General features: G+C 39.7%; 3 protein-coding genes across 5 annotated transcripts in view; 1 reads left to right on the forward strand and 2 right to left on the reverse strand.

Annotated features, from left to right (window-relative positions):
* The window catches only part of LOC116693433 (uncharacterized protein KIAA0513-like), a 453,101-nt gene that overhangs the window by 330,665 nt on the left and 107,436 nt on the right, over positions 1–15,000 (reverse strand). The window lies entirely within an intron of this gene.
* The window catches only part of LOC116693434 (uncharacterized protein KIAA0513-like), a 453,088-nt gene that overhangs the window by 302,482 nt on the left and 135,606 nt on the right, over positions 1–15,000 (forward strand). The window lies entirely within an intron of this gene.
* LOC116693371 (zinc finger protein ZFPM1-like) overlaps positions 1–15,000 on the reverse strand; it is a 143,751-nt gene that overhangs the window by 64,948 nt on the left and 63,803 nt on the right. For all 3 annotated transcript variants that reach the window (XR_004332909.1, XR_004332910.1, XM_032522294.1), the window contains one exon: positions 14,999–15,000. This exon is cut by the window's right edge and continues 136 nt beyond it. Coding sequence is in view for 1 of the 3 variants with exons in the window: in XM_032522294.1 (XP_032378185.1) it covers positions 14,999–15,000 (2 nt within the window). In the remaining 2 variants the exon portion in view is untranslated. The remainder of the gene's footprint in view (positions 1–14,998) is intronic.

The following is a 15,000-nucleotide window of genomic DNA, read 5'->3' on the forward strand; positions in this document are numbered from 1 at the left end:
TGTGTGTGTGTGTGTGTGTGTGTGTGTGTGTGTGTGTGTGTGAGGGGGCACATCCTTCACAAGCACAGCTGCTCCCTCATTTACACTCCCACCTCCATCTCTTGCAGCCTTCTTTCTCTCCTCCGCTGTAGCCTGTCACAAATTGAAAGTGGAGACCTTCCAGAAACTATTCCTGATAATCACACATGAATTAATTAGAAAATGTTTCTTGACATTCTCTACGCACAGACAGGGAGAGGAAAGACTGAGGCAAAGCCACAAAATTAATTGTACGGTATGTGACTCCGATAATTAATTCAATCATTAATTCATGTCTGCTTTAACAACTCCTTCTGGCTCCCGCTGAAAAAAAGGACATTTCAATCAGGCCGGTATCGGCAGTGCGGGCCGGGGAAAAGGAGACATGGAAAAGTTAAAGAGTGATAGGGTTGCTTGACACACTCAGGGTCATTTAGAGGTTCATCAATTAAAACAGACAAGAGCAAGAAGAGAGCGGTGAGTGAAGCGAACAAACAGAAGGAACATGAGAAGGGCTGTAAAACACAGCCATTCTTTGTTTCTTACTCCATATCTAGAAAGAATACATAAATACTCCTCACCAAAGCATCTTCTTGTAATACATCTGGCAATCAATGGTAACAACTGAAAATCAAAAAGGAAACTAATTTTATGGTTTCTATTCCGTCCTACACATATCTGCGTTTATATTCCCTGCTGCTGCATTCTATAAAGTAGGCCGAAGGGTCCCAAGCTCTTCTGATTCATTTTCTAAACATTGTCTCTGTCTACTTATAGTCCATTTAAGTACTTGTAGTCATTTTGTAATGCTGAAAGTTTCAGGATAGACAAAGTGAAAAACACCCATGTGGAGTATTATAGAGCATGCTGCTAACAGTTGACTTTATAGTAAAAATTACATTGGCACATGTGGCAAATATAGCAAGTACTTCAGACAGCTTTTCTAGTGCAACTGTAGACACATAAACTCCCTTAAGGTTTGGGAAAACAAGAGATTGTTGTCTAATAAAGGAAGGAAACTGGTGAGTAAGAGATACAGAAGAGGACACAGAGAGAAAAAGACAGAGGATGATAAGGAAGAGATATGAAGGTGGGAAAAATGAGCAGTAAGTGGGAGACATGAGTGTGCTTATGTGCTAGTTATATCTTGTTGATGTTATGTCCTTATTAAAGATATAAAATGAAAGCAATCGTGAGATTTTGTTGGTCCTAAATGCTACAATGGATCAATTTGGGGTCAGGCCTTTAATTATATCATTTAAAAGATTATCATTACATTAGTGTTTGGTATTAGTTAAGCAGGTAGCTAAAGTTGAAGCAAAAGTAGACATTTTTTAAAGCCACAACCTAAATTATAGCACAAACCCCTTAAAATGTTGCAAATGAGTCTGGTAAAATGGAAACATTCATGCACATGTTTAGGCCAAAAAGACAAAAAGGGGAAAAAGAGTTAAGTCTTTCATAGGGGTGTGGTACAGTACCTGCTCGCCTGAAAACCAGCAGAAAAATATGCAAAGCTGGCGGTAACAAGACTAACAAGACAAGAAGCTGGGGTTGATTCAAAATGACAAGCTGCAAAAGGTCGTCCCTTTAACAGTGATCTGAGCTCCTGGACCTCATCACAGTTTAACAGAACTTTATCTAAATCAGCTGACCGCTGGGGGCCATCGGCCTCCAGACAAACTAATATGTACAGCTGCTGACAGAAATCACTTCATTACCTTAAAATATAAAGAAATGTATCCACTACAAAGTATCAGTAGGAAGTGATGATTAACCAGTTTAGGAAACCCTATCAACAACTACTGGAACATTACACCTCAGTTCATTTACTCTTACTATTGTTTCAAGCTCTGTATAATTTTCCTGTTATATTACTACGTACAGTACTTAAACATACAGTTTCTGACAGGTTTGGTACTTTAACCCTCTGAAGGTCTAAGGACATTTTCCCATACAGTATCTTCTTAAATGTACCTTTTTAAGGTATTTGCATAAAACTGATCCCTGTGTGTTTCATATCAAAACGTTCAGAACAAACTCTCTAGAATAGAAAACTTTACATTTCCTCTATAACAAACTCTATATAGTGACGCCCACATTTTTTAAGAAATAAGTTGGTGCTAAAGCTGAAATGTTGATGTTTTTTTATAATTCCTCAAATCTCTTTTGAAAATAAAGATTAACTTATGACATGTTGTACGAGTTGTTTCGGTGCTTGATATGACTTTACCAAAGTAGATATGATTAAAATAGTAAATAACTGTATGAAATGAAATGTTGTAATATTTCTTTTTGAGTAAGAGTTTTGTCAAACATCGTTTGGACACGCCAGTGTGTCTTTCTTCCTCAGAGGGTTGAAGAGCTCTATTCTTACAAGAGGTTTCTAACATCCCTAACATCACACATTTAAAAAGAAACCTATGATACTTGTCAGTCATCAGGATTGTATTCATACGTCAGTTTGAGCCACATTAATCAGTCTATAGTCTTGCAGTTTTAATCTATATGTATGATATACTAGTAACATGTAATGTTGCAGTTACTTAACAGGAAGTTTGTTACATGTGTTTCTTATATCAGCCATAGTATAAATACAATACAGACACTGAGCATCCTATCCTGAGGCTTCCTAGATAATGAGGAGAGTAGGCAGAATAATCATAAAACACCCAAATCAGGCTTGCTACCCCCCAGCATGCGCCAACAGGAGATCACACACCACTGTGGAGACAGACATTACCGCTAGCTCACTCAAATGGAACACTTTGCATTTGTGAGTCTAGCTTTCTCTGGTTCGGAATTTACACAGTTACAATTAAAGTAAAAAGGTATTCATTAAAATAGGCGAAGACTAGTAACTGCCAGTAGTCCGCTGCGGAAGACATCCCTGATTGAAAGTCTAGAAGTCCCATAGCCCCGCCTTCGCAGCTGTACATACGTCCTAGTTTTCCCCTTCCTCAACCTTTATTGTGCGGTCTTAGTTTGATTCACAGTGCATTCATTTCTGCAGTCCATTTGGTACTCAGCAATACACTCGCCAAGTGTCAAGTAGATCGGATGAACGGTTTTCCAGATATTTAAACGACCACACACACACACACACACACACACACACACACACACACACACACACACACACACACACACACACACACACACACAAATGCTGCTCACTGAAGTTCAAATTGTACCCATACCCAACACCAGAAGTTACTTGGGGAATGGATGTAGGCAATGGAGCACACTGACAAGTTAAATACAGATGTCTTTAAGTGTATTTGTGTTTGAGAGTAAGGGTAGGTTGTGGTGCAGTGGTTGCAGGAGAAGCCAGGGATCTGATAGGCTGGTAATCAGCGTGCCAATGTCCAGTCCCGCCAGCAGAGCCAGGCCTGCCATGGGCTCACGAGCTGGGTGTATGGGAGCTGCTTGGCTGATAGCAGCCGGACAGCACGGAGAAATGTTCCTTAAGATTAGGGCCTCGTGCCTATCAATCATCAGGCATGGAGGAGGGGAGTGACACATCACAGACAGGCTGGAGAGAGAGAGAGGAGATGGTAAAGGAAGGGAAAGTGTGTGTCTGTCAGAATATGGTGTAGATCTAGAGTGGGTGATGGAGGCAGAGGGCGATGCTGGCTTCCAATGCTCCTCCTGAGCTTCTGCTCCCAAGTACATGAACAACTTTTTATTGCACACGCTCTCCTGCACTAGCACTGCACAATATGAGGAAAATATCTAATTGCAATTAGTTTAACTAATATTGTGATTGTGATATGATTCATGATACTGGAGGGAATGATCATTTGTGTATCACTGTTCTCATTTTCATTAAAAATATTAAAATGAAAAAAAGAATGTAAGTGATTTTTTGCGAGGATCTATACCAAACAATTGTTTTTCTACAGTCTGTAGGACAGGACTTGTAGGATGAGACATCTCCAAAGCACCACAACACTTCATTCACAATGGTTTGACACATTGTTTGCCATTGACCAATATTGTGATTTGGATTTTGCACTAGTCCATATTTCAATCAAATTGCAATAAATTGTGCAGCCCTATCTTGCACGCGTTGTTTTTAGATTGCTCTCGTTATATATGAGCTAGTTTGTGCTGCAGTAGAAGAGTCTGATTGACCAAAACTGATGAATCTTTTTCATAAAAATTCACTAAGAAAATTATGATTGATGTGATGTCATTGTTTATAGATGCACAATTACAGATCCATTAAGTCTAACATACATTCCTGCTGACGCACATGCAAAAGTTCTCTTTGGCTGTGTGTTCATGGGATGAAAACAAGTTCAGACTGTACTTTGAGGTATCTCAGCCTCACTGACAAGACAAGCCCTCTGGACACATGACAACCAATCATCATCCCAAAACCTTTTGATTGACAGGTGGAATTGACAAGGTGCTTGCAGGGACACCCTCCTCCAGAGAGACACGGCAGTCTGCTGGCTGGAGATATGGAGGAAGGTTAGAGAGAAGAGCACGAGAGTACAGCATGTCTAAGTGTGTGAGAGACGGGTGGATGTGGGTCAGTCCTGCTCTAAAGGAGCTCACAGTTGATGCCAGTGTAGTATTGTAATTGTACAAATGAAAATGAGGGGTTGGATGCAAAATGAATTAAAACTTTCACAATTAATCAAATTAGTGTCCCAGTTAACTCCTAGTTAATCACACATTTTTTATCTGTTCTAAATTGTTCACGTTTTTCAAGCTCAAGTGGTATTTGAGACTTGACTACTCCGGTGGTAACTCAGTTCTAATCCACAACACATGCAAATCACTTAAGTCTTATGGAGAGAACCATCTGGTGAATAGGGCTGCACAATTAATCACAATTTTATCAAAATTGCAATATGAACTAGTGCAATATCCAAATCGCAGGGGTTGCAATATTTCTTAAAGACAAAATGTCAAACCGGCGCTGCAGACACGTCCCGGCCTACAAATCCTATCCTACAGACTACAGAAAACGTTCTTGTTTGGTGCAGATCCTCACAACAATCACACTACAACCATTTTAATTTTAATATTTTTCAATGAATGAGAATAATGATATTAAAAAGGTCATTACTTCCAATATCATGAACCATATTGTAATCGTAATATCAGTCAAAATAATTGCAATTAGAAATGTTTCTCATACTGTGCATCCCTAATTCAAAAGACTCTTTTGGTTATCAATTTCTGCTCAAGGAGCTTTGTTTCAGCTAGCCATCAGTCCTGAACATGGATGTAGTATAAGACCTGGAACACCCACTCCCATTCTGCAGTCTTGTCTCTCTCTACAATATATTTGAATATATCTAGGAGTCGCCAAGAGGGTCTGAAAAGTCACATCTTGCAAGAAAGTCATAAAGTTGGCAACACTGTCTATGACTATGAAATCACAGAAAGTGTGTGGGTTAACAAAAATTGTGGCGTTAATGATAATTTGCATTAACTGGTTATTAACACGATAGATTTGACAGCCCTTATATTATTATTTTTTTAGCTATTGAACTATCAGTGTCACCCAATTTATTTTTAAACATAATCCTCATGTTATTGTAGTTATGTTATCCTAACCTGACACCATATGCCTAAAAAAGTAAACCCTTTCTACTCCTCCCTCCTTCATCTCATTCTCCACCAATGTTTCTTGCAACTTGGCACTTGTTCTGTAGTTTGGACCGTCACTCCACAACTGTCAGAAATGGATTGTCTATTTCAAATTAGTGGTATAAAACACTAAGAAACCCAACTTGTATCACAGCACAAAGATTCCTTAAAGGAAGCCCTAAGACATGTTAGAAATGTTCTACGACAAACTCTTTCCACACTTCAGCCCACAGAGCCAATGGGACAGCCCGACTGTGGTCTCTTCATACTGTATCTCCCTTATCCTTCTATCTCTTAACCTTACTGAATCTCTCACCCTCTCTCTCATTGATTCTTAACCCTTCACCCCTCTTTTCTCCTTCATTAGTTATCTCTGCACTCCAAACTCAATATTGTACTTCTTTATTCCAAACCACTTCTCTTGGTCTTCCTCCCTCGCTCACCTTCTTCACACCTGTCCATTTATTCTTTCTGTTCTTCCCTCATGCCAGTATCTTTCTCTCTTCCTTTAGCCCTCTAGGCTTCTGGTTTACCACATAATACACACACACAGTTTATTTGTCAGGGAAACACAAACATCATCAAAATGTGAGTAGATTCTTAAATCTAAAGTTTTCATTGAAATGCAACCTAATGAATTTGTTTATATATTAGCCACTTAGTTTTAGGGTTAGAGTTATAGTAATGATGATACAGTATAAAATTGACACTGATTAAAACTTATTGCATCAACTGGTTGCCAAGCAATAATTGAAAAATAGACTCCTGGAATGGAGGTCCTGGATTTGTATGACTAGCTCCACAAAGAGATAGAAAACTGGAAGCTTTTACACAAACACCTCATCCTTCGGTGACTACACTCAACCCTCCATGACTAGATGGATCATCCTGAGAAACAAAGGTCTTATCACATGTGGACAAAGTGATGAGGGTGCACCTTGTGCTGTCTCTGATGATTTCAATGGGGGGGGGATAGTCGCTATGCACGGTATGCAAATGTGACGCTGCCAACATCTCTCATTCCTCAACCCAAATAAATTAGACTCTCAGCAGTGATAGTGTGCGCATATAGTGTGTCTTCACGCTCCATTATAATTAACTACTGTATGATAGCCCTACACACACACACACACACACACGCACGCGCATGCACACACAAACACACACACACGCACACGCACGCACCACACGCCCGGCATGCACCAACAAACCACACACACACACCACACACACCCCACACACCCACTTCTGCACACAAACACACACACCCCACACACACAGACAAAGAAACACGCACACACAACACACACCACCCACCACACACACGCACACCCACAACCACACGCACACCACACACACACACACACACACACCACACCACACACTCACCACCAACGGCATTCACACACAAATCACACACACACCACAACACCACACTCACACCACAACACACACCACAACCACACACACACACACCCACACACACCACACTCACCGTCATCACACAAACACACCACACACACACAACACCGTCACACATATCACACACAACTCACTCTCTCACATCAAACACCACCACACACATCACTACTCACTACACACACCCTCACGCCCACACACACACACACATGCGCAGTAAATAATAATATTAACCATTATCATGCCTGCCATTACAATGCTTTGTTTGCGGTAATTTAAATAACTCTGTTGGGGAGGATAAGGAGCAAGGAGTGCTGGGTAAGCAGGAAAACCCGCTCGGCTTCCCTGGGGTAGACAAGCTGTCCGAGGGTGTGATTGCATATCCCAGACCGTCTTTGCCATCCATGTCACACACTGGAAGGAAGAGAGAGGCAATTTCTTTGATGGAATTCACTGCTTCCAATGCAATTGTTTGACGGTGTTTTTCCTGCTGTTGGGAAGTATAAATTAATTTTGAAAATGTAAGAGGCTAAAAAAGATAAGGTTAAAAGATAGATATTTAACATATAAATATGTTTTTCAGTTACAAAATCTAACAAATATCCAAAAAAACAAAAAGAGGATAAGGACTAAAAAAAAAAAGTTTGAATCATTCCCACGGTCCAGTTTCTAAATGATGGGGATCTTCTTGTGATGAAAAATTTTAGCAATTTGAATATGTCTGCTGAGGCTTTGGGACTCTATGACAATCTTCTTCCCCTTTTTTCTGACGTTTTATAGACCAAATAATTTTTCAATAATAACCATTCACTGCAGCGAAAAGGATTGTAAAATCTTGAATAAATTCAGACCACAGGGATACAACGCTCAACAGAAATTGAAGATTTAGTATTTTAACATAAAGTGTACAGATTCCTAACCTTGTGTTAAGAGTAGGGCTGCAACTAATTATTACTCTGAGTATGTCTTATCTGCAAATTGTTTCTTGATTAATGGATCATGTGTTTGGACATTATGAAAGTGTCCGTAACTATTTCATTAAAGTTCGAGTTGACCAAGTCTAATTCAGCAAAAAGCTATTTCTTTCAAACCAAAATTTTAAATTTATAAATTCAAGGGTTAGGGTTGGTTTCTTGAAAAATGATGACTTTATAGTGATGCCCAAATGTGTTCCAGAGCCATGAATAAAGAGATTATTTGGCCCTAAAGCTGAAAAGTTGATGTTTGTGATTGGCCTGACCAGAATTTGTGTTTTCCAGCTTATTTCAATCACAATGCAACTTTAAACCAGCCTAGGGTGTGACGTTAGTTAACATATAGCAGGTGACGTTAGCCTACCGTTAGCTAATAACGTTAGCAGGCTTAAACACGGTTAAACGGTGTTCAGTGTGACTGTATTTCACTGTGACGTCCAACAGTCCGCAGCTGAAGACACAGAGGAGACTTTGACACAGCGTGGACACTAAACTACAGTGAGGGACGTAGTGTTGTGTTTGTGTCCGGCTCCGTAAGCTTGTGTTGCGTTCAATGTTGCTGAAATACTCTTTCAGCCATCTAGCACTTCAACAAGCGTTTCTTTATTGTTTCATTTATTTTTAGCTTCTTTGTTATTTAAAATTAAATACTATTCCAGTTGCACTTTTAACATGAGGGTTATACATCTGCTGTTTTCCACAGTTTCTATAAATAAAGGATATATTTCAGTAATTTCATTAAAAATTGTAAGAAAACCGTATTGTCAATCGTATCGAATCGTGAGTTGGGTGTATAGTCACATCCCTAGTATAAATATGTACTAATTCATATTCATAAATTAGCAAATGTTTCAGTTATTTTGTCCATCTCCTTGGATATAAAAAGCTTTGACTGTTTAGTGATAGCTACTGACAATGGATTTCTCCACAGTGGTGGAGGAGAGAACGTGTGGGGACAGCCAGCCAGCCAATGACAAGGGATTACTCTCACATCAATTTGCATATCAAGAATTTTAAGCAGCAAGGGGGGGAAATATTGAACCCTCCAGCCTGCAAGGTCATTCAAAAGATATTTTTTTCTTTTCTTCCTTCTCTTCATAATTTATTTGCATATCATGCAGTGTGGACACACTGTAGATTAAATTGGTGGCTTTAGCATATCATGCCATCCCCTGATAGGAAGGAGCTCCCACCTAGACACCATGCCACCACCACACCCTCATCAAACTGACACACACACACACACACACACACACACACACACACACACACACACACACACACACACACACACACACACACACACACACACACACACACACACACACACACACACACACACAATCTTGATTGTTTTAAGACACATTGGAGAAAGAAAACTGAAAACTGCTGAAGCCTCTAATCCATTCCAACTTTATCATCTCTTTAATTTGAATGTTTTTTCTTTCATATCAATGGAAGCCTCAAAGCCAATGTTTTGATAGCTGCTGTTGGCAGAAACTGGAAGTCAAATAGTGAAAACACAAAAAGAAAGGCACTGACTACCATCTATGACTAAGGAATTTTGACATAAAAACACTGAGGGGACGGTTAGAAATATTTGGATTGAAAAATGCTGTGTCCAGTGATGAACTGTTTTATCTTTAGGCAGGAAGAAAAACTGGAAGAGAGGAGGAATTAAAATGCTCTGTTGTTGTTTTCTCTGTTTCATGTTAATATCAGTCTGTTTGAACAATAATGACTGCGAAAGAATTATTTGAATAAATTATTTGAATAAATGAAGCGATTATTATCATAAGGTTAGAAAACAAACTGTGCATGGAAAGGGAAATTAAAATTTTCATATCTAGGATTATTGTGTTTCAAACTAGAATAAATCATATTTTGCTACTATTGAAATATAATTAGGAGATTCATATTTAATTAATTTAGACTTTCTTTATAAATGAAACTGCATGGAATTCATAAGAAAAAGATTTGTGCATACATAATATTTGATATTCCCACACTGTGGCAAAAAAACAGCAATAAGTAGAGATAGAGAGAAGACAAACAAAGGGGTATAGAATGATCTATAGAGGTAAAGACGGATAGAGGTATCACGAAGAGGAGGGATAGAGAAACAGATGGAGAAAAGGTGAAGAAGAAAGCTGAGAAAGAGGAGGAAAAAGAATAGATTGCAAATGTGGACAAAAGAGAAGGGCACAAGAAAGACTGAAACGTGAAAAATGAATGTACCGTTTTGCTGTAACAAATAGAAGTTTCTTCTTTAGATGAACAAGCTTAGAGAAGCTGGGCAGCACACAGCCAGTCTCAGAGCCAGTCTCAGAGCCAGTCTCAGAGCCAGTCTCAGAGCCAGTCTCAGAGCCAGTCTCAGAGCCAGTCTCAGAGCCAGTCTCAGAGCCCTCCTCGGGCCCTGCAGCACCTGGCGCGGCGCACAGCCGTAGTGTCTCTGCTATGTCAGCGTCCACATCGTTTAAATGGCAAATACGCCCAGGGAGGTGTGTTCAGGTGCATTCTGGGCATATTGGTATCTTGCACAAAATAAACCTGGTCTGGAGAATATAAAGAGGTATACATTTATCAGAAGCAGAGAAGTGAACCCCCATTACGTGAACAGGCACTGCACTAGTGCTATAATATAGACAAAAGTAGCAAATCTTTACATTGGAACCAGCAAAAGTTTAGCAATGAATTAATGTTCAAAATTTCTGTTGATCCATATTTTCTGTCAATAAACAGTACTACACTGCGTACCCCAGTGGTTGTTTCAGCACTAGTGTTACAAATACTGTAAGTGTTAAGACATATCGGCTTAAGAGTGGTGTTGGTGCTGAAGAGAGTCGGTTTTTGAAAGTGAGCCATTAAGTGTTGCTAAAAATAAAAAAGTTTCAGTCAAGCATAAACACTTCCAAATGTTCGCAAAGAAACAAACAAAACAAACAAATCCAAAATGGGAACCAAAGACATCCAAAGACAAAATAAATTTGAAAAGAAATAAATATAATAATAATAATAGTAATAATAGAAATAAATCCTACTACAGATGGCATGTTACAAGGTGTAACGCATACAGGCTGTAGCCTCACTACTGGACCACTGGCACAATGATTAGCCTTAACGCCAAACCCTGAAAGATTAAAAGCTAGAAAACCTCTGGACCCGGGAGCAGAAGTGTCGCAACAACAGAGAGAAACGAGTGGAATGCCAACACTCCCAGAGGAGATAAAAAAAACTGTTTATTTCCATACCAGAATACACACTTCTCCTCTCATCTGTTTATGGGGAATGTGTGATACATAGTGAATATGTTGTATGAACAAGAGCACATTAGCAGTGACTCCAGTCCCACTGTGACACGCCAGAAGAAGAAGAAATACGAAGAAGAACGAAAAAGAGGAAGAGATATATGCTGTTAGGGGAAGAGGGGGGAGAGAAGGGAGGGCTGTTAGTGTGGTTGTTAGTGGTGATGGAGAGACCAGAGGAGGAGAAGGTGGATGGATGGAGGAAGGAGTGAGGGGGGGAGAGGGGAGGATGGGGTGGAGAAGGGGAGGGGGGGCTTGACGATAAGAGAAAAATTCAGACCGGTCAAAGTTTCCTTTTTGCCAATCGTGCTCCTGATAAAGACAGCGCCTGCTCCGGAGCTGATAGAGGGGCTATCTCTCTCCCTTACTCTCTCTCCCCCCTCCTCCCTCCTCCTCGCTCAGCCCAGCAGTTAGTTTGTGAGGAGGAGAGGAAGGGAGAAAAAAAACACATAAAAAAACAGCGGCCCTATCAGTGCAGCATCATGGTGCTACCATCAACCAGACACTGCGCAGCAATTAATATCGCTCCAATTACTGTTAAAGGGACAAGGCTGGGACAGGACGATAATGAACACATCCTCTCTTCCCCACCATAGGAATTAAAATACATGTGCACACACACACACACACACACACACACACTCATGAACACACACGCAGTAAATGCTGCGTACACACACACACGCGCAAATGCACAGACATACATAAAACGTGTGCAGCTTGAAAAGGAAATAATGCGAGATAGTGGGCTAATCTTCTTGCATTGTTTAACTCATTGAAGACAACAGACAGAGAGAAATAAATAACCAAACAAACCTCGATAAGAGAGGAAATAAATAATAAAATTATGGCGATTTACTTGTTATCTCCTCTTAGGCTGCGCGCGCATGTGTGTTTTTGTTACGACTTGAATATATTTTCCCCCGGCCTGTCACATCCACATCTCCAACGGGAGAAACAGTAGGACAAAACAACGGACCCTGAAAGACACTCGGAAGAACTTCTCCAAGACACACACATGAACACAGACACACAAACATGGGCATATACGGCTGGTTAAAGGATGGCATGTTGGCTGGAGTATCTCTAGGAATATGGCACACCATATACATTTAATGCTAATATTCAGTGCTCCCAACCTAGTAACATGGAAAGTAAGGGTGTGGTGGATGGGGGCGGAGCAGGTTCAACTTTAATGACAAAGACTGATGCTTTATTCATTTTTACCACAAAAATGTTCTATTATTACTTTTAGAATTTATACTTTTTATTGATCCCCAGTGGGGAAATTACAAGTTTTACACTACACACAAGCCTGAAATACACACACATGTTCATTATCTCTACATGCACTGATGGAGAGTGAGGGGGCTGCAACAACTGGACAGGGAACCAGCGACCCAACTCCCTACGGACTGAGCTACTCTGTTTTCTTAACCTTAAATATTAACCATGCCGTAGTTTTCATGTCCATATTATTTTGGGCTTTTTGGGATTTAATTGGTAGGGCAGCTGAAGACAGGAAAGGCAGAGAGAGTGGGGGGGTGACATGCCAAAATCAAACCCAGACCACTGTGCTAAGGACTGAACCTCAGTACATGGGGTGCATGCACACCCAGGTGAGCTGGGATTAAAATGCTGTCATGCCATGTCAAAACATGTGATCACTGTTCCGACTGCTGGCAGGGTTGGGCCCTCAATATTGAAAATATACTGTAGAATACTGTTCCGTACCATACGAAGCAATGTACACTTCCAAACTAAACTAAGTACACTGATCACTCATTAAATATGCATATCTTCTGTGTGATATAGTGGGCTCTACATTTGGTCTCTAAAGATTCATGTTTAATTTCATAAAAGTTGAGTTGTGAAGAGACAGCAGTCTGTACGATTAGATTTTTAGATATATTAAGGTACTTTAGATATATTAAGGTACCTTAAATAAAAAAGGGATTTGAATAAACCACACAACCCAAGCGTAGTCTACTAACAACACTACAGTTAGCTATCGCCTGCCAACAGCCTGGTACGTGGGACTAATAACTGGGAGAATGCAGGGTTTCTCAAAATGGTTATTAAAGGCAGTGTTGATGCTGCCACATAACCAGAGCTCAGTTTGTTTTACATAAATAATGACTGAAATCAGACAAAAACATTGACCAGCTGCTCAATAAAAACATTAAACTATAATTCACTAACACATGTCCAGTTGATAGGATCTGTTAAGAGCTCCTTCTTGAACATATCCTTTTTGTTTGTTGATGAAATCGGATTGATTTGTCTATGTTTGTGTATTTGTTATATTTTCTTTTTTCATCTTTTACAACATACTGTTTATTTTGTTTAATTTACGTTTATTGCAGATCAACATTGGGTACAGACTACACTTGTTCATACAAGCAACATTATTTTTCCATTTTCTTATTGACACGATAAAATCAATAAAGCAGCAACCAAGAACATTTAATTGTAATTATTTGGCTTATTCTGAATACATTATGGTGATGCACCGTAGCAAATATAAAGACGTAGGTTAAGAGACAAAGAGCAAAAGACTCAAAAGAGAGAAGAAAAATTCCAAATGAAACCACAATTATTACATTATCAATATAGGTCACCCCTCATCCCACCACGTCTTCCATTAGACCATCAGATTCATTTTTTGCATGGGGGGCATGCCCTATCAAACACTCTTCCTCTCTGCAGTCGTGAATCTGAGCAGATGGAGGACTTTGCCCAGCTCTTTTAGTCACATTTAAAATGAAGGCACACCATCAGACTTCCATAATCACAATACACGATACTCTGAGTTTAAAGCAGTGTCATTTGTAGATCCCAGAAAGACCACAAGGACGGTGGGTTTCCACTGCTGGTTGAAGGCTTTTGAGTAGAAATCAATTACAGAAGACCAGAATAAGTGGAGGTTAGGGCACGTCTAAAATTGGTGTGTGAGGGTGTCCTCTTGATTCTTACACTTATTACATTAATCTGATACACTGGAATACATCTTGCTTACTGTTACGTTTGAGTAATGGAACCTGTGTATTACTTTAAATTGTATACGATTATGTCTCACATTCAATGAATGTTCACAAGACATGATTCCCAGAATTCCTCAATGAGGGACACCCCCAATTCTGTCTCCCACTAAGTTCTTGACCTGTCTGTGCTGGTTAGGTCTTGGTTGATCAGTGTCTGGTATAAAATTGTTATTAATGTGTATGTCTCCAAATGTAGACAAGCAAGTCTTTATAAAATGCCGAATTTGAAGCTTTCAGAAAAGGTGTGAGGCCGGGAAGCTATTTTTGTTCAATTTGAAATTGACTACAGGGCTTAGTAAGACCCCTTTACCTTGGACATGTCCTTTTTGTGCATAGTGCAGGTAGTAGTTTAAAAGCAAATAACCCTTTCAACATGACTGCTCACCAATCCATTATGTGTGGTTTGACACTGAATGTGAGCGCCTCATGATTTTGTCATCAGTGCTACCTGTGCAGTTACAAAGAACTAAACCTTTTCCCACTTAGTGAGTAAGAGCAATCATTCAAATGAATTTAGACCAAAAATCCCGGTTCACTTTTGTTTTGGGTCAGTACATTGGTTTAGGTTAGTTCAAAACACCTTGTGACATAATAACAGGGTGCCCAGAAACCTTGTGAGTGTACTGACCT

The sequence above is a fragment of the Etheostoma spectabile genome, chromosome 8 (assembly GCF_008692095.1).
Source record: "Etheostoma spectabile isolate EspeVRDwgs_2016 chromosome 8, UIUC_Espe_1.0, whole genome shotgun sequence".
Taxonomy (NCBI): Eukaryota; Metazoa; Chordata; class Actinopteri; order Perciformes; family Percidae; genus Etheostoma; species Etheostoma spectabile.